General features: G+C 41.0%; 1 protein-coding gene across 3 annotated transcripts in view; it reads right to left on the minus strand.

Annotated features, from left to right (window-relative positions):
* The window catches only part of LOC126253587 (activated CDC42 kinase 1), a 566,545-nt gene that overhangs the window by 233,549 nt on the left and 312,117 nt on the right, over positions 1-20,879 (minus strand). For all 3 annotated transcript variants that reach the window (XM_049955017.1, XM_049955019.1, XM_049955018.1), the window contains exon 10: positions 3,101-3,256. In XM_049955017.1, coding sequence (XP_049810974.1) covers positions 3,101-3,256 — 156 coding nt within the window. The remainder of the gene's footprint in view (positions 1-3,100; positions 3,257-20,879) is intronic.

Consider the following 20,879-nt stretch of genomic DNA (forward strand, 5'->3'; position numbering starts at 1 on the left):
TTCTTCAAGGAATTTCGTTCCCCCCTCCCCTCTCACTGCACCCTTGCTGAGGTGCGTACGCTTTGAGTATAGTAAAACTATTCTTTCCCAAGTTCACTCTTGCGCTAATTATCCTTTCACTTACAAAGCTCACATCTGTAACTGGGTCAATGTCTTTGTGAAACACAAACCCCACTCAATTTTTTGCCTATTTATTGTGACCCTGCCAGTATAATTTGTACCCACCTCTCAGCAATTTAGTGTTTTTCCATTCCACTTGGTCTCACTCAATCCAAGGATATGAATCTTTCTCCTCTCCATCATGTCTACAATCTCTTCAGTCTTTCCTGTCAAGGTTATTACATTTAATGTTCTCACTCTCAACTTCTTTTTGTTGGGTTCTAATTTCCTGTTCTTGTTTAGTGTATCTTTTTGTGTTCCTTGGTTTTTCTTCAGGCTGTGAAGAGCTGTTATTTGTTCCAAGGGAACAAGAAGTTATTAGGTATTTTTAATCCAAGGCTCGTTCTTTGATTGAAAGCAACGACAACTTTTTCTTATCTTTAAACAACATATATCCATAGTAACAGCAATAACATGAGTAGTGTAAAACACCAATATAAATCAAAAAAATAATAATTATTACAAAAAATTAAAAACATAAAATAAAACTAAAACTAACTTTAGGCAAAAACATAATTAGAAACCAACCTATATGAAAAAATAATAATAAACAACTGAATTTCACACATCACTTATTTATAATTCATAATATGTATAATTTATACTATGTAAACATGTAACATCGCTGACCCACTGTTCCAACTGTTAGAAAAGTATCATATCAAGTAACATCTGAAATACATCTCCACTCTATAGCTGAGAGAAAGTAATAATTCCAAAACAGACAGGACATGACAGCAACAATGTTACGTGTAAGGTAAAACACCTAATTATATATTAATTTTCAGATCATAGTTACAACCATTATATTAAGACCATCGCTTATCTATGTATTTACAGGCACCTGATGATGGCAACTTGCCGAAATGGGCTCATTGTGAACGAGATAAAATACAAACAACTTAAATATAGCAGTGAAGCTAGCTATTATTCATAAATAATTATGTTCTGTTATTAGCTCTAGAACCCTGACTGTTTCTTTGATGTATTCATCTGGGAGTGTACTGTGTCTCTTAAGATTCTGTTCTATAACGTTTATTGTTTCAGTTATTGGTATATTGGAATACATATTCTCTACATCAAATGATAGGAGCGTGGCTGTGTCTGGAACTTTTATCTTTTATGTACTGAATCAATTGGTGTTTCTTACAGTCCCTGTCTTCTTGTAATTTGTCGTTTTCTGATAAGATGGATCTTGCAAGTGGGTAAGTGGAAGCGTTTCTATGCTTCACAATAGCTCTGACGGGGAGACCTTTCTTGTGTAGCCTTGGTTGGCATCGGATGGAAGGTGCACTGAGATTTGTTTGGATCAGTTTTCCTTTTTCATTGTTTTCTACTGTATGTTCAATGTCTTTCATAGTGTTTCTCAGATTCATTTGGAATCTGTTTGTTGGATCCAATTTTGATTTTATAATTTTATTTTTTGTGGTGAACTCTTGTGTCTTATTGATGTATTACTCTTTATCCACGAGAACCACTGTGTTTCCTTTATCTGCCTTTGTGATGATGATGTTGTTTTCCTGTAGTTTCTTCCTAAGTTTTGTCAGTGTTATAGAATCTGTATTGTTTCAGTTTCTTCTGTTTTCTTTCATCTCTATTATTATGTTTTTGATGTTACTACTGACTAGCTCTCTCATCAGACTAACGTTTACCTCATTTATTTCATTTCTGTTTTCCTGTGTGAGAATGCTTTCTGATTCAACAATGAGGTGTTCTATGTAATTTTCATCTAGGCATGTGCTGACATTGTGTTTCAGACCTTTTTGGGTAGTTTCATTTTTTCTGTATGCAAATTAGTCCCAGTGAGGTTGACCAGTCTTGGATAGAACTGGTGCTTTTTGTTATACTGGGTGTCATGTGTGGCTGTGCTTTTAAATTTGCAATCTTTCTTTTGTGATTTTTTTCACTTTTCTGTCACTGCATATGTATGATTTTTAATCCTCGCTAACAAGATGAGAGAAAACAGCAGTATTATTCAGAACACTCATAAGATTAAGATGTGCTTTATATAGTTCCCAATTTAGGATTTGCTTTTTGGCATAAAGAGACTGGATTTCATTGTGTAGCCTAATTTTTTGAGCTAGGTATAATATTATTTGATCTGCAAGTATTGTTAAACTTTATATGCTGGGTAGTTTTATACAGATTGAGATGTATTAAGTTTTAAGAAGACTGCACAACTGTGTTCGTTACAAAAGGCTCAACTTGTGGCAGACAGGAGTCTGGTTCTTCCATCATGATAACACACCTGCACACTGCCATCTCTGTTAGACAGTTTTTGCTTAAAAAAGTTATGGTTCCACTGCCACATACACCTTAATTGCCTGACCTGGCTCTGTGAGACTGTTTCTTATTTCCATGCATAAAATGGGGCATGAAAGACACTGATTTGGCAACACTGAAGGAGTCAAGAAAAAAATGAAGGAGGAGCAGTTAGCCATTTCTGAAGATGAATACAAGAAATGTCTTGAACAGTAAAAGCACCGGTGGGACAAATGTATTAGTTGTCATGGTTAGTATTTTTAAGGGGATAAGGTTGTTTTGTAAACAATTAGAAAATATATAATTTAAAAAGTGGTTATCCCCCCCCTCGTACATAGCTGGAGACCATAATGCATGCCGAACCTCAATGGTAACACCATTATCCAGCAGCTGAAGACAAATGGCTGTTGTTGGGGTTGACGAATATTACAAACAACCTGTCAGTTGGTATCTTAAAAGTGCATCGACCATCACTGACTGCAGGAAACTTTACAAGGCATACAAGTTTCTATTTTGGGGGCATATAATGCCTAAAAATTGAACAGGGTTACCATAATTTGTCAATACCAAATGGTGTGGTTTAATACTCTCAAGGTAAAAGCTCTCAAAACAATAAATTATTAGATGATAAAAACTAGACAATGAGAAGGAAATCAAGTTACTCAAAAAATAAACTTACGCTTTCTTCTGTCAGGCAACTTAGGCATAGGAAGGTTTCCATGTGGTGATGTATTTGCCAAACCCAAAACATCTGGTGGATCCATTGGATTACGTAAGTAGACTTCATCAATAGCTGCGGGGCTGCCCCAGGATTCTCCACATGGTGCACCGTGACCTACAGGCAAAATGTATGTGTGTGTGGTATGTGCATCACTCCTACCTAATGTAACAGTACTTTCCTACATGTCATTTCAGAAGAAAAGGAATAACCGAAGTACACTATTTCTCATTCTAAGAATTACATAAAAAAATAACTTAAATGTACCAACCACATTTCACAACAAACATTACACATGTTCCAGGGGCAGAAGCCGAAATGCGCTCTCCCCCCTCCCTCCCCCCTCCCACATTGTCAAGTCAGACCTTTCCCTAAGGCCAGTAAATTGTAGCATCCTTTTCACTTATCTGGGAATGAGCAATGAATGTATCTACAAAAAAAAATTGGATTTTAAAGTTTTTACTTTAGGGTGACAATACAGACTGTGCAGTGTAAAATACTGTGACCAGAGGTAGAAGATGCATTCTGTGACTTCCACAGCAGAGCATCAGGTAGAGAGCAGTTGCTATGTTACCCAACAGAGAGCAATGCAGCTGCAAAATTTAATAAATACAGATTGCTTCCCAATAATTCCACTGAGCAATCAAAAGTGGACTCCTTGAATGAATGGCACAGACAAAGCAACATATGAGCGAGACAAATGGTGGTGTTCTATGTTGACCTCCTCCTCCTCTCTCATACCTCCATGCACATTAAACTTACCAACTACCAACAGTACCTGCATTTCAACAGCTGCCATCCCTTCCACACCAAAAAGTCCCACCCACACAGTCTGGCCACCCAAGGATGGTGTGTCTGTAGTGATGAGAACTCTTTGCTTAGTATGTTGAAGGACTTTGAAAGGTATTCACAGGCAGGCAGTATCACCCAGACCCAGCCCATGAACAGATTTCCCGTGCTATATCCTTACACACACCCGATCCTACCACCACCCCAAGAACCAGTTACAAACAAGCCCCCCCCCCCTCCCCGCCCAACCACCACAACCATCTTTCAGTACCCGATACTACCTGGGCTAGAACAAATGAATCACATTATCATCAGAGCTTTAATTATCCATTTCATGCCCTGAAATAAGGGTCATCCTACCCAAGATCCTTCCCACAACTCCTAAGTGATGTTCCATCACCCACTGAACCTCCACAACATCTCAGTCCATCCCTATGCCACTCCCAATCCCATACACCCAACCAGCAGTTCTTATTCCAGTCCTGTCAGAGATTTATCCTACCCAATCAACAGCTGGGTCATATTTGAAAATAGTCATGTCACATACGGACTCTGCTGCAGTCTTTGCATAGCTTCCTATATTGGTATGACTACCAACCAGCAGTCTGCTAATGTAAATGGCCACTGCCAAACTGTTGCCAAAAGCAAAGTGGACCACCCTGTGGTACAATATGCTTGATTTAAATGGCTGCTTCACATCCCAGGACATTTGGATCCTTCCCTTCACCAAAACATTAAACAAAGTGTGTGTGTGTGTGTGTGTGTGTGTGTGTGTGTGTGTGTGTCAGATGGTGGTGGTGGTTGTTGGGAGGATTAAGGGGGACTAAACAGCGAAGGTCATCAGTCCCCCTGTGTGTGTCTCAGAGAGAGAGAGAGAGAGGGGGGGGGGGGGGGGGGGGGGCAACTGAATGAACATCAAAAGCTCAGATGGAAAGCCAGTACTAACCAAACAAGGAAATGCTGAAAGGAATATATAGGACTCAAAAACTGAAGTAAACCTGAACGGGAAGAGATTGCAGATATAGATATAAAGGTGCAAACAGCATATGTACAAAATATATGGACTTAAAAAAACTGAAAAAACTTTTTAAAACACGTCCTACTATAATAAAGTGTCATGTCGTTAATATATATATAAAACAAAATTAGCATGTGCATGACAAACAAAAAAATAATAATGTAGTACAAACTAGGTCACAGTACGAATGGAATCTACGTGAATGACACTACAGTACATAGGAAACTGGGGTGCAGTTGTCAAGGGGAAAAACACACACAAACAGTACATGTATTAACAAGTAGCCAATATGCAACTAAGTACAAACATAAAACAAGATAGAAACAAACCTGGAATTACAAGGTGTTGTAAAATTTTACAGTGATAAAGTAAAAATACATTAAAAACACAAATGTATATTTCTTTAAATTTGTTAACAATGAATGGGATTAGTGACAACAAGCAATGCTGAAACGCCTTTATTCTAATTTTAGATAAGACAGTAAAGATATACCAAAGGGACAAGTTGAGGAGCTAACATAATTACAAAAAAATTATAAAATAACTAATGCAAATACACCAAAGGAACAAAACTAAGATGGGAGTAAGTTATCAGCAACCTTTGTTAATGTAGCCTCCATAGTGCAGCAGAGTTAAATACTGACCGCAGGAAAACAATCAGCAGACTACCTCTCTTAACTCGCAATATGCTGCGTCAAGGAAAGGAACATGAACTACTGTTCCCCTCAGTTAACAAGAAACACATCATAACAACAGATATTTGACGTTCTAAAAGGAGGTTGACATGAGCAGCATAACCTAATAAAACAGACCTGGAATGCACTGTTAAATGGTTCAAATGGCTCTGAGCACTATGGGACTCAACTGCTGAGGTCATTAGTCCCCTAGAACTTAGAACTAGTTAAACCTAACTAACCTAAGGACATCACAAACATCCATGCCCGAGGCAGGATTCGAACCTGCGACCGTAGCGGTCCTGCGGTTCCAGACTGCAGCGCCTTTAACCGCACGGCCACTTCGGCCGGCTGAATGCACTGTACACGAGGTTATGACCAGGGCAGGTCTACGTAATAAAGGTGTAACATGGTTAATGTAGGGCAGTGTCACAGAAAGCAAAGTAGCCATTGGGCACAAAATCGCTCTGTCCTTTGAGCACACTTTCTGGCTCTTGTTTCTTGCTCCCATAAATTTCAAGCTCCTCCAACAAATTTATAGCACAGCACTTTATATCTTTGTACAGGATCCACATGCTATTCTCAATGCTCCTTATACTGCAATCCACATCTGCTAAATGTAATGCCATGGCAGTTTCGTTATGTGACTGTAAATGCTCCTTAAATCTCACATTAAAAAAGGGGTCAATTCAGGTAATTAAGTACTTATCACTGTCATTGCAATCAATAACACGTACCCTTGTTGTTGTGGTCTTCAGTACTGAGACTGGTTTGATACAGCTCTACATGCTACTCTATCCTGTGCAAGCTTCTTCATCTCCCAGTACTTACTGCAACCAACATCCTTCTGAATCTGCTTAGTGTATTCATCTATGATTTTTACCCTCCACGCTGCCCTCCAATGCTAAATTTGTGATCCCTTGATGCCTCAGAACATGTCCAACCAACCGGTCCCTTCTTCTGGTCAAGTTGTGCCACAAACTCTTCTTCTCCCCAATTCTCTTCAATATCTCCTCATTAGTTATGTGATCTACCCATCTAATCTTCAGCATTCACCTGTAGCACCGCACATCGAAAGCTTCTATTCTCTTCTTGACCAAACTATTTAACATCCATGTTTCACTTCCATACATGGCTACACCACATACAATTACTTTCAGAAACGACTTCCTGACATTTAAATCAATACTCTATGTTAACAAATTTCCCTTCTACAGAAACACTTTCATTGCCATTGCCAGTCTACATTTTATATCCTCTCTACTTCGACCATCATCAGTTATTTTGGCCCCAAATAGCAAAACACCTTTACTACTTTAAGTGTCATTTCCTAATCTAATTCCCTCAGCATCACTTGACTTAATTCGACTACATTCCATTATCCTCATTTTGCTTTTGTTGACGTTCATCTTATATCCTCCTTTCAAGACACTGTCCATTCCGTTCAACTGCTCTTCCAAGTCCTTTGCTGTCTCTGACAGAATTACAGTGTCATCGGCAAACCTCAAAGTTTTTATTTCTTCTCCATAGATTTTAATACCTACTCCGAATTTATCTTTTACTGCTTGTTCAATATACAGATTGAATAGCATTGGGGAGAGGCTACAACCCTGTCTCACTCCCTTCCCAACCACTGTTTCCCCTTTCATGTCCCTCGACTCTTATAACTGCCATCTGGTTTCTGTACAAATTGTAAATAGCCTTTCGCTATCTGTGTTTTACCCCCGCCACCTTCAGAATTTGAAAGAGAGTTTTCCAGTCAACATTGTCAAGAGCTTTCTCTAAGTCTACAAATGCTAGAAACGTAGGTTTGCCTTTCTTTAATCTTTCTTCTAAGATAAGTCGTAGAGTTAGTATTGCCTCACATGTTCCAATATTTCTATGGAATCCTAACTGATCTTCCCCAAGATCGGCTTCTATCAGTTTATTCATTCGTCTGTAAAGAATTCGCGTTAGTATTTTGCAGCCGTGACTTATTAAACTGATAGTTCGGTAATTTTCACATCTGTCAACACCTGCTTTCTTTGGGATTGGAATTATTATATTCTTCTTGAAGTCTGACGGTATTTCGCCTGTCTCATACATCTTGCTCACCAGATGGTAGAGTTTTGTCAGGACTGGCTATCCCAAAGCCGTCAGTAGTTCTAATGGAATGCTGTCTACTCCCAGGGCCTTGTTTCGACTCAGGTCTTTCAGTGCAATGTCAAACTCTTCACGCAGTGTCGTACCTCCCATTTCATCTTCATCTTCATCTACATCCTTTTCCTTTTCCATAATATTGTCCTCAAGTACATCGCCCTTATATACACCCTCTATATTCTCCTTTCACCTTTCTGCTTTACCTTCTTTGCTTAGAACTGGGTTTCCATCTGAGCTCTTGATATTCATATAAGTGGTTCTCTTTTCTCCAAAGACCTCTTTAATTTTCCTGTAGGCAGTATCTATCTTACCCCTAGTGAGATAAGCCTCTACAGCCCTACACTTGTCCTCTAGCCATCCCTGCTTAGCCATTTTGCACTTCCTGTCGATCTCATTTTTGAGTCGTTTATATTCCTTTTTGCCTGCTTCATTTACTGCATTACTTCATTCACCCTAGAGCCATCAAATTTGTCATACAGTCTTCTCAAGCTATATTTTTCATGAAATTTTATATTGTTAATTGGAAATGACGTCTATCTTTTATTTTCTAAAACTTTTTTCTAATTGCAGGGGCATATTGCTGTGAAGTTCCCCTGGAACGGTTTTCATTCTTTCGTTTTTACATCTATTTTCTGGATAAGTCTGTATTGTCATGTTGGTATTTTCTGTTCCTTTAGCTTTCCATACTGGCACACTTCATCATTGTGGTGAGGGGGAAGTACCGGAAAAGGAGAGAAATAAAATGACTGGATGTGATGGTGGAATGACGGCTGTGTAGTGCTGGAGTGAGAACAGGGAAGAGGCTGGATGGGTGAGAACAGTGACTAACTAAGGGTGAGGCATGGAAGGCTACAGGAACGTAGGATGTATTGCAAGGAAAGTTCACATCTGCGCAATTCAGTGAAGTTGGTGTTGGTGAGAGTGTTCCATATGGCACGCTGTGAATCAGTCATTGAAATGAAGAATGTCATGTTTGGCAGCGTGCTCAGTAACAGGGTGGTCCACTTGTTTCTTGGTCACGGTTTGTCGGTGGCCATTCATGCTGACAGACAGTTTGTTGCTTGTCATGCCCACATAGAATGCAGCACAGTGGTTGCAGCTTAGCATGTAGAACATAGACTGGTTTCACAAGTAGCCCTGCCTTTGATGAGGTAGGTGATGTTTGTGACCGCACTGGAGTAGGTAGTGGTGTGAAGATGCTTGGGATAGGTCTTGCATCTAGCTCTTTTACAGGTTCTATGAGCCATGAAGTAAGGGGTTTGGGTTAGGGAGCAGGGGTTGTGTAGGGATGGACGAGTATATTGTGTAGGTTCACTGGACAGCAGAATACCACTGTTGCAAGTGTGGTAAGGATAGTGGGCAAGACATTTCCCTTTTCAGAGCACGGCAAGAGTTGAAAACCTGGTGGAGAATGTAAATCAATTGCTCCACTCCTGGGTGGTACTGAGTTATGAGGAAAATGCTCGTCTCTGGCCGGATGGTGGGACTTCGGGAGGTGGTGGGAGACTGGAAAGATAAGGCACAGGAGATTTGATTTTGTACAAGGTTGAGAGAATAACTACTGTCTGTGAAAGCTTCAGTGAGGCCCTCGGTATGTTTCGAAAGGGGCTGCTCGTCACTGCAGATTTGACAACCACTGGTGCCTAGGCTTCATGGAAGGGAGTTCTTGGTATGGAACACGTGGCAGCTGACTAAGTGGAGGTATTCCTGGTGGTTAGTAGGTTTGATACGGGCAGAGGTACTGATGTAGCCATATCTGAGGTGGAGGTCAACATCTAGGAAGGTGGCTTGTTGGATTGAGTAGGTCCAGGTGAAGCAAACGGCAGAGAATTTCTGGAGGAATTTGGATAGGGTGTCCTCAACCTCGATCCAGATCACAAAGATGTCATCAATAGATCTGAACCAGGTGTGGGGTTTCGAATTCTGGGTGGTTATGAGGATTTCTCTAGATGGCCCATGAATAGACTGGCATAGGATGGTGCCATGCAGGTGCCCATAGCAGTACCCAGATTCGTTTGTAGGTAATGCCTTCAAAGGAGAAGTAATTGTGGATGAGGATATAGTTGGTCGTGGCAACTAGGAAGGAGGTTGTCGGCTTGGAATCTGCCAGGCATTGCAAAAGGTAGTGCTCAATAGCAGTAAGGCCATGGGCATAAGGAATATTAGTGTAAAGGGAGGTGGCATCAATAATAACGAGCAGAACACCATGTGGTAAAGGGACAGGGACAGGGACAGGGACTGTGGAGAGATGGAGGAGGAAATGGTTGATATCTTTCATAGAGGATGGTAGGTTCCGGATAATAGATTGAAGGCGTTGGTCTACATCAGCACAGATTCTCTCAGTGGGGTCACAGTAATTGGCCACATTGGAGCATCCTGGGTAGTTGGGTTTATGGTTCTGGAATGGGGCTGAGGATTTGAGAAGTGACTGGAGATAATAGTGTATTTCTGGAATGGAGTCACTGTGGCAAGTTTTGTAGGTCAAAGTATCTGACAGCTGGCGGAGTCCTTCTGCCAGGTAATCCTTTTTGTTCAAAACAATTGTGGAGTGTTTGTCCACAGGTCAGATTATAAGGGGGGGATCAGTTTTTAGATGGTCGGCTGTGGTTCTTTCTGTAGATATAAAGTTAGTTTGAACGTTGAGGAGTTTGAGGAATGACGGTGAAACAAGGTTCGAGGTTAAGAAATTTTGGAAAGTTAACAGAGGGTGATTTGGGGGCAGTGGGAGCGTATCATGGTTGGATGGAGGAGTGAACAGAGTTAGGCAGAGTCCAATATTGGGCTCTGCTTGAATCTGATTGGTAGGGTTGCTGGCAAAAAAGTGTTTCCACTGTAGGGACTGTGAGAAGGAGAGAAAGTCTTTAACAAGTCCTGCATGATTGAATTTGAGTGTGGGGCAAAAGGTGAAGCTTTGGAAAGAACTGATATTTCTGTGGGGCTAAGACTTCTGGGGTAAGGATCATGAGTGTGTTACGGGTCTGTTTGGATTCTGGATTCTGTGTGGTGATAGAAGAGAGTTTTGTAGGGTGAGGTACGTGTAGTAGGTTTACGAGACAGGATTTGTCAGCTATGAGGGGATGTGGGAGAGGTTTGACGCTGGTTGCAGAGTTGGTAGGCAGTGGGACTCCAGTATGGGAGTATGAGTGAGCAGGTGGCATTGTGCATGTTGCTCTAGTTTCTGGAGGGCAAAGGGTTTCAGTGTGTGTTAAGGGTTTCAGTGTGTGTTACGGGTTTCAGGAATTTGGGATTGCATAGCAGAAGAATTTTGCAGATGGCGAGAAGATACTGCTAGGAGGTTTGGCTAGATTGATATGGTGTTGCAGGACTATTATAGTGAGGGCTAAGGACTGGCAGAATCTGATCATCACTAACCACCTACTACAGTCCGGTCACAACCATCACCAACCCCATCAAAGGCAGGCCTACCTGTGAAACCAGTCATGTAATCTACAAGCTAAGCTGCATCCACTATGCTGCATTCTTTGTGGGCAAGACAACCAACAAGCTGTCTGTCTGCATGAATGGCCACCGATAAACTGTGGCCAAGAAACAAGTGGACCACTCTGTTGCTGAGCCTGCTGCCAAACATGGCATCCTTCATTTCAATGACTGCTTCACAACTTGTGCCATAAGGGTCCTCCTCACCAAAACCAGCTTTTCCAAATTCCACAGGTGGGAACCTTCCGTGCAATACATCCTACGATCTCATAATGCTCCTGGCCTCATCCTTCGTTACTCACTGTTGTCACCCATCCAGCCTCTTCCCTGCACTACACAGCCCTCATTCCACCATCACAGCCAGTCTTTTCACTTCTCTCCCTTTCCGTCCCCCCCCCCCCCCTCCAACGCAGGAATAGTATGTGGGACAGGGATCTGGCTAGGGATAAGGAAACTTTTCTGTATTGACGCAGATGGAAGGATCCACGGTGGTGCAATAATGCGAAAAATTATGTAAGAAAGTAGAATTATGTCTGAAAAATTACGCAAAAATACACCCAAATACGTGTGAAACGTACAAATAGGATGGATGCACGGAGGGGGGGGGGGGGGGGGAATAGATGCAATCAGAGGAAGGCGAAGACAATGGAAGGCAAAAACTCACCAAAACTAGCGAGAAGTCACAAAGGTCAAAGTAGAGAATAACTAACCATTAATAAGTATATGTATATTACTGTGGGTAGCAGGTTTGAGGGCTGATAAGCGTAAAGAAGGGGGATGGCAGATGTGATTGGATGAGATGGACTTAGCGGGTGTGAACAGGGATCGAACGGAGAACGTGTGGGGGGTGGGGAGAGGTTTGTAGTTAGAGATGTAAGATCATGTGGCACCGGAAAAGTGCAGGAGATAACACGAGAAAATCGGGAACTGACACAGGGAGCGTGATCAGTTTGAAGGCATAGGCTTAATTATATCGGTGGGAGTAATGTGGGACATAAGATGCTGCACCAACAACCAGTGTGGTCTTGTGGCCATCTGTTGCACACGGCAGAGTCAGTTGATAGTGTGTGGCTCATAAGTAGAGCGTGCAGTGTGGTTCATAAGGCAACAAGAGGGACACAGGAAAGAAAAGAAAGAAGGATGCACATTCAGTATAGCGATGCAAAAGAAAGTAGTTACAAAGGAAAACAGCACAGGGTTAGGTTCAAAGGAAAGCCAGCAGGCAAAAATCAAACAATGGGAAAACCATGATGGAATGTAACAATACCAGAGAAGGAAAGTTGCTACTCACCATATAGCGGAGATGCTGAGTCGCGATAGGCACAATAAAAAGATTCACATAATCATAGCTTTCAGCCATTAAGGCCTTTGTCAGCAGTAGACACACACACACACACACACACACACACACACACACACACACAACTTGCACACACGTCTGAAGTCTCAGAGTGCTCAAACTTCAGGACTAGTTAAAGAACTCTCCTTATCCCGGTCCCTATAGTGGAAACACTTTTTTGCCACCAAGCCGACGAATCAGACTCAACCAAAGACCAATACTGAACCTTGCCTAACTCAGTTCACTCCTCCATCCAACCATGATCCACCCCCCTGCCTCCAAACCACCCCCTGTTAACTTTCCAGAATTTCTTATCCTCGAACCTTGCCCCACCATCATTTCCCAAATCCCTCAACATGCATACTAACATTACAACTGCAGAAAGAACTGCAGTCCAGTATCTAAAAACTGATACTGATCTTACAATCCTACCTACCGACAAAGGCTCCAACACCGTTGTTTTGAACCACAAGGATTACGTGGCAGAAGGAATCTGTCAGCTGTCAGATACTTCCACCTAAAAACCGTTCCACAGTGATCCCATTCCAGCAATCCAACAGTATCTCCAGTCATTACTCAAATCCTTAGGCCCATCCCAGAACCTCTCCCCAGAGTCCATCTCTCTACTTACGTCTACCACTCCCTGCAGTCCCACCTTCTATATGCTTCTTAAAGTCCATAAACCCAACCACCCAGGACGCCCCATTGTGATCAGTTACTGTGCCTCCACAGAGAGAATCTCTGCTCTCGTAGACCAACACATCAACCTATTACCCGGAACCTATCCTCCTATATAAAAAATACCAGCACCGACTCTCCACAGTTCCTTTCCCTTTACCACACGGTCACACAAGTTACACACTCTTTTGCTTAAATTATTAATTACTTTTTATTTACCTTGTTGTATTATGTTTCTGCAATGTGCTTAAACAATTGAATATATAATTTTAAAATCAACCAATGAACGTATTTTTCAATGTGGCTGTCTGCAAGCCAGTGTCATTTTTACAGTGAGTAGAAATCTATCATTTTTCTTACCATATTCTATGGACTATAAAACGCTACCGACTATAAGACTTAACTTAATTTTTCAGCATTTTTTTAAAGAAAAACACATTTTTATGATTTTTATTACTGGACTGCAACGCCAGACAAGAAAAAGTTTATATAACCGAACAGAGCTTTAAAATCCCTGAAAATCATCATCTGAATTTCTTCTTCTTCTTCTTCTTCTTCTTCTTCTTCCTCCTCTTCATTGTCATTGTTGTCCACTTCATACATAAGATGGTCTTCATTGCCATCGAGAGCATTACTTACGCCACACTTCTAGAAGATTCAACAATAATGTCTTCTCTCATTCTAGACCATGATTATTTTACACACTGACATACTTGTTTGACAGTAGTTCATTTTAAGGCTCCCTTCGGCGTGAATTCATGTTGGGTTTAATTTATCATCCGTCTGCTCCATTCCTCTCGCATATACATTTTAAATGGTTTACTTATCAAGACATGAAGAGGTTGCAGTTATGAAGTAAGTCCTTCTGGAATAACAGCAAGCTCTGTATTTCCATGTCCCAATTTCACTTTCACAAAATTTTTCAAATAATTAATAAACTAATCCAATACAAGAAGAGAACTCTTCTTCAATTAAGCACTTTCCCTTCTCTTTTCATACTCTGTTAACCCATAATTTCATACCAGCCTTGTCCATACAGCACTTGTCATGTACGTGAACACCACCACCTGGCAGTATTTCAGTAGATTTTGGAATTTTTTGCACTTGAAAATGATCATTGGATTAAGTTTAGTACTGTCACCACAACATGAAAAGACAACAGTGTACTGCATTTTTTCATGTCCATTTGTTTTAATAGTTACAGTTTTAGCACATGGCAACAGTTCTGTTACTCAACACATCAAATGTCACAAGAGTTTTGTCCAATTTTCCTGTTTGTTGAATAATAAAGCAATGGAAAGATAATATTTTCTCTTCATACTCTTGTGGCATTTTCTGAGATATTTTGGTTTCGGTTTGTAAGCATGATCCTTCATAAACCTGTAGCACCAACAAATTCCACCTCTAAGTCTGTCAAATTCCACTGTAGTGCTAACTTAAGAGCGTATATTTGAATCATTTTTGTATTAATTTCAATGCCATTTTGACGGTGTCCATGAATTCATTTCAATACATTATATTCTAGTTTTGGCCTGTTTACATTCAGTCTTCTATCTGCACATTCAGTCTTCCCCGGTTTTTTTTTTTTTTTTTTCCATTTCCTCTTCACCTGCCTACCAATCGCGAATTGTTTTTTCCATTGGTGGAGGACCGAAATGCCGCTCAGCAATTCTGTTTCCATGCTATTACTTTCAACTTATAACCCCCATCATTTTATTTTTTCCATTACAAAACTAGCCGCTAGCAAAATATTATGCTGTTACCAATAACATAAATCACTTTCAGTTCAAGATCACTGGCACCAAAGAATCTACTCACCAAGTGGTGGCAGGAAAACACACATAAAAGGAGGATAGTTTTTCTGTTGGTGGAGGACCAAAATGCCAATTTTGGAACCAGCGGCTTCATATTCCAGCAGAAGGGTTGAAGGAGAATGAAGAGGGGTGAAGGAAAAAGAACTGGAGAGGTCTGGGAAAGGGGGTAAATTTCAGAAAAGTCACTCAGAACCGACGGGCAGGGGGGCTTACCGGACAGGATGAGAAGGACAGACTCCAGTCCTTTTTCTCTTCCTTCCCCTTCAACCATTCTGTCTGAAGAAGGAGCCACTGGCTCCAAAAGCTTGCCTAATTATAACAAAAGCTTGCCTAATTATATCATTCTTTTGTGTGTGTGTGTGGGGGGGGGGGGGGGCATGCGCGCACTGACACCCTTGGCGAGTAGATTTTTTATCCATCCTATTACATTAATCGTCAAAAATTGGTTGTTTTCGTTTTCATATGGTATACTGTATAATTTACGAAATTCAGAACTGAATATAAATTCAGGCAGAAACGGGTTAACATGCTGAATCCATGAAGATGCATAATAAAGGAAGGGAAAATGACTATGATGACTTTATATCAATCAATAATTGGTTGGGGGAGGGGGGTGGGAGATCAAGAGGGTTGTCTTATTTATATTTAAGGTCGTCATACTTGAGAAAATGCAGTATGTATGCAATTGTGACAGGAGACTTAACTAAATAATAAAATGTAGTAGCTAGTCCCTCATGCCAACACAATGTTGGAACTACATAAAAACTAGTGATGAAACAATAGCTAAGAGGATTGTGATACAAGAGATTGAAATACATCATTAAACTAGTATGGACATTTAGTGAGACTGCCAGATTATCAGTGACCAAAGAAAATTTCTGAATGGAAACCACCGGGCAATCAAACACAGCAGGCCATCATGCTCTTGGAAAGACCATATTAGCGAAATAATGGAGCCGTATGGTGTATGCAAGGAGATGCTATGAATAGGCAAGTTTGGGAGAAGAAATGAAATACAGCAATATTGCCCTTAATGAATTTTTGTATTAATTAATATCATACAATAATAACAATAACAATAATTTAAACATTTCTCCAGTATTCTGCTTTTTTAAGTACCCTTTCAGCTGTGCTGTCAGAGTGATGCAATAGTTCTCTGTAGCAACACAAACATCCCTGTAAGCCAGCAACTGGTTTCATGTTCACAGTATGTAAATCCTATGACCTAAATATTGTAATTTCTCTGGAAACATTAAACAGATGTTGAAGTGTGAAATGCTGCTGAACTCACCTTTTTTGAACTATAATAATGTGGCAACTCCAGCTGGATGTAGTGCTTACACTGTGACACTTTCCGGATGCTACGCACGTTGCACCGTCACTCGACCACTCTCTTCGCCCGTTTAAATGAGACAACATCTCCCAGCCATGCTCGTGGCAGCTCGTCTCGTGCAACACCACATGGCTTGAACCGTCACCTGCTGCAACCTCCCGGAGCATGCACGGATAGCAAGATTTTGCTTCCTGTGACTGCATGTGTACAAAGTCTTATGCCAGACACCTGGTTCATCCCTCCTATGTCAGCACCTGGAATACTACGTGCAATGTGGTGTACTTAGTGTGGTGAAGTGCAGTGTGCACCAGAATACCAGGCCTGTTTATTACTATTTCATCTCCGGTTGTTTTGGCACCCCTTTACCATCAAGCACATCACTGGAAAGAGTTCTCACTCCAACCGTGCTGGCGCCCTCGACTACCACGCAAGTCTGTCTCATTTTCAAATTTCCTCCCTTCCTTTCCTGTTGATTCGTGAGACCTGCACAAGGACATCATTCCAGCAAAACCTGGCTTTGATGTACTCCTCCCTGGCATTTTTCTTAGCGTGCTGTCAGATGACTCTGTAGCAGTTGTTAGCTTTCAGGAATAATATTTCCAAACCAGCTTGCATACCTCTTTCTGCGCACCTTGTTATTTATTATTGTCTTTATTAACTGACATAAATCTATAGCTATTTACGCCCCTTATGAGCATAGAAAGGAACCTATAAAACATTTCTTCACAGGTGACCTCAACGTGACCCAAAGCACCGAGTCTCATTACCAAAAGGTGCTGGTTTTTCTTTCCTTGCATGCCCTTTTCATGTTGTTGTTATGGTCTTCAGTCCAGAGACTGGTTTGATGCAGCTCTCCATGCTACTGTATCTTGTCTCTCACCCCACCTGCCGCTAATGACCCTCTGCCAGGTTCCTACGTGCCTCAGCCCCGAGATGGCAGCACTTCTGCCAGTGTCTCCTGCCTAAACCTCAAGCACCCGCTGCCAGGTGCCGATCATCCCCACCCAATTGGTGCCACTCAGGCAAAAACAGCCGGCTCAGTTCTAACCACCCCTTGACGACCACCACGAACTACACGCAGCTTGCCGGTACCACCAAAGGTTTGGTGAGATCTTCCCCAATTGCAGACCCCTGTGCTCCTGGTCGCCAAACCCTGGCAGCCACTGACAGTAGGTGTGTCCATTTCGTGTACCCTTCCACAGGGCTTATTCCTATGCTATTTGTATGACACTAATTCCCCTGCACACTACCTCATCGAAACTGGCTCTGATTTATCCTTATTTTCCTGCAAACTACTCCTAAATCTCTTACACCCCCCCCCATCCCCCCCCTCCCCTCCTCATAACCACTGTTAACAACTCAGCCTTTCCTACATATAGGTTGCTTATGCATTAGCTCGATTTAGGCCTTCAGTGGGGACCTTCACAGTTGTGGACATTACCAGCCCCATTACCGAGTGCCTAGTTCCTTGGGCATTACAGTCTACTGGTTGACATAGCAAGCTGTCATTTAGTCGACGGTACCTCCAGTAAGTCCGTCCACTGTAGCTCCTGTTCCTTCACATGTTTCGCTGCAAAACAGTTGGAGATTTCAGGCTCTTATGCTCAGCTCCATGCAGAATTCCTCTCTCCTCATCCAGTCACCCAATGCCCCCTAGAATATTCAGCATGACATTGTACATTACACTGCCATTACTCTTGGCCACTCAGTTTTCAGCTGTGCCCCCTCCACCCTCTCTCTCTCTCTCTCTCTCTGAAGAGATATTTCCCTCCAACCTTACTGGCTCTCTTGACTGCTAGGTGAGTCTGCCTAATTCTCAAACTTCCTCCTCCCTTGTTTTCATGTGGATTCGTGAAACCCTGCATTGACATCCCCCTTTTCGGCATTTGTCTTCTCGTGCTGTCAGACAATGCTGAACGAAGTACTCTAAACTATCCATAGTCCGCCCTGTTCAAAGATTGTCTCACTTGATTAAGAGGTTGTAACACATAAAATATTATTGTTCTTGTTAGCTTTTAGGAATAATATTTCTGAACGAGCTCGAGTACCTCTTTCAGGATGTCTCATTATTTATTATTGTCTTCATTAATCAGTGTACATCTACAGACTTGTATGCCCCTTAGGAGCATACAAGGGACTCAAAATCGTCGTTTTAATACTACATGCAGAAATTACTGTAGCTCCATTTGAAAATGTGAAGCTGACGCCAGTACCTGTGTAATAAATATGGCTATGAAAAGAGACTAGGTATTATTTAGAGAGGATTTTTTAAAATTCTTTTCAGAGAGAAAAGACTTACGATACCTTAAATGGTTCAAGAAACATCTTAGGTAAACAGTTTAGCTGAATCCTCCTGTATACAAGGCGAGCATCTGGCAAAATTGAACATGTTTTGGAACAGCAACATAAAAATCATCTTCAGAACAACAAATAACACTAAAATACTAGAAGAACGTAACTGACTGAGTGGTGATAAATGATAGCTTGCTCTGACTGTAGAAAAAGTAAATTGTGCAAACAAGTAGGAAAAATAATAATGTGTATTCAAATACAACATTAGTGATGTGCTGCATGACGCAAACATTTCAGTTTCATATCTAGATGTAACACTGAATAGTGATATGAAATGGAATCAGCGCATAAGGATGTAGTAGGAAAGGTAAATGACCGACTTCTATTCGATGGGAGAATTTTAGGAAAGTGTGGTTTATCCTAATGGACACTACATATGTAATACTAGTGTGACTTATTCTTGAGTACCGCTCGAGCATTTGTGAGCCCCAATTGGTCGGATTAAAGGAAGACATTAAAGCCATTCAGAGATTTACCGCTCGATTTGTTATCGTATTTTACGGACTGTAAGATGCACATTTTTCTTGAGGTGCATCTTATACTCTAAATTAATATAAAAAGTCCAGTCTTTGATTTTAAATTCCCTCCAGTCTTAAAAATGGCCATATATGCCGCAGAAAACCTATCTCTATCTGCAACATTGGATTCAACTGGCAGCAGCAGTGCACCGATGTGACAAACATGAGCTGTGGACATTCACAAGCTCAATAACACTGTCTCACTCGCGCCCCGCGCCATCACAAACCCAGAACATGTATAGCCTATGACGCGCCAACGCAGCCTATGGTGACAGTAAACTTGAATTGAAAGTGATTTGTGTTCTTGGTAACAGTACAATATTTTTGTTAGTAGCTAGTTTCATAATAGAAAAAAAATAAAAGGTATATATATGATGCAGGTTACAAACTGAGAGCAACAGTATATGCAAAAGACCATGGAAGCAGAGTAACTGAGCAGTATTTTGGTCCCCCGCCACCACAAAATGATTGGCAGACGTGAAAAAAATGAGGAACACTAAATGTGCAAATATAGGACTGAATGCAAAAAGGCTAAAACTAAATAATGATGTATTGAAATGGATTCAAAGAGCCGATCAAAATGGCATTGCAATTAATACAAAAATGATTCAAATACACCATTGTAAACCAGCTCTACAGATGAACTTCCAGACTTCAAGGGTGGAGTTGCTTGATGGTACATGCTTATGAAGCATCATGGACTTAGTCTGCGAACCATCTCAGAAAACGCCACAAGAGTACGAAGAGAAAATATTATCATTCCATTGCTTTATCATTCAACATTGAAAGAAAATGAGTGAGGAACTATGCCAAATAGTGAATAAAGAATGAAACTCCTCTGACATCTGATGCCCAAAGTAACAGCGTGGAAGGTCCTAAAACTGTAACTATAAAAACAAATGGATATGGGAAAATGCACTACACTGTTGTCCTTTCATGTTGTGCTGATGGTACTAAACTTAATCCAATTTTCATTTTCAAGTGCAAAACAATGCCAAAACCTTCTGAAATACTGGCAGGTGGGTCAATCAACATGAAGTGATCCAATAAAAATTAAGTTGGTTTCTTGACCATTTTTAAATATTTCAGTTTTCTTATATGTGATATAAAATGGAAATGCTGTGTGGCTAGGGCCTCCCATCAGGTAGACAGTTTGCCTGGTGCAAGTCTTTCACGTTGACGCCACTTTTGTGACTTGCGTGTCGATTATATGCGATTACCCTGTGTGATTACCCTATAATTGAGAAGCTCAAATAATTTTTAAAGAAATTTTACCTTGCACCATTTCTGAATGGTGGCCATTTTTACTTGCAAGCGCATGACAGTTTTTCAAATTGGAGACATTAACATTAATTTGAATATCTCTGCACTGGGTTAAGAAAGAACATTGCAATTAATGTGATTGTTTTTAGGATAGTCTCCTCTACAACACTGTTTATTACTCAAAATACCCTAAATTCAAAACTAACCAGTGAAAATTACCTCCAAAGTTTGGTGTTGAAATCTCAGAAAATCTCCTTTCTTGACCCAAAAATAAATGCCAAGGAGTGATTTATCCGAGCGCATTTTTTTCTATTGTTAGATGAACACAGTGGAGGAGGAAACTTGTAGATGCGTGCGGTCCACTGGGCCTGATCGCATAGTAGTA

Source organism: Schistocerca nitens, chromosome 4, assembly GCF_023898315.1.
Source record: "Schistocerca nitens isolate TAMUIC-IGC-003100 chromosome 4, iqSchNite1.1, whole genome shotgun sequence".
Taxonomy (NCBI): domain Eukaryota; kingdom Metazoa; phylum Arthropoda; class Insecta; order Orthoptera; family Acrididae; genus Schistocerca; species Schistocerca nitens.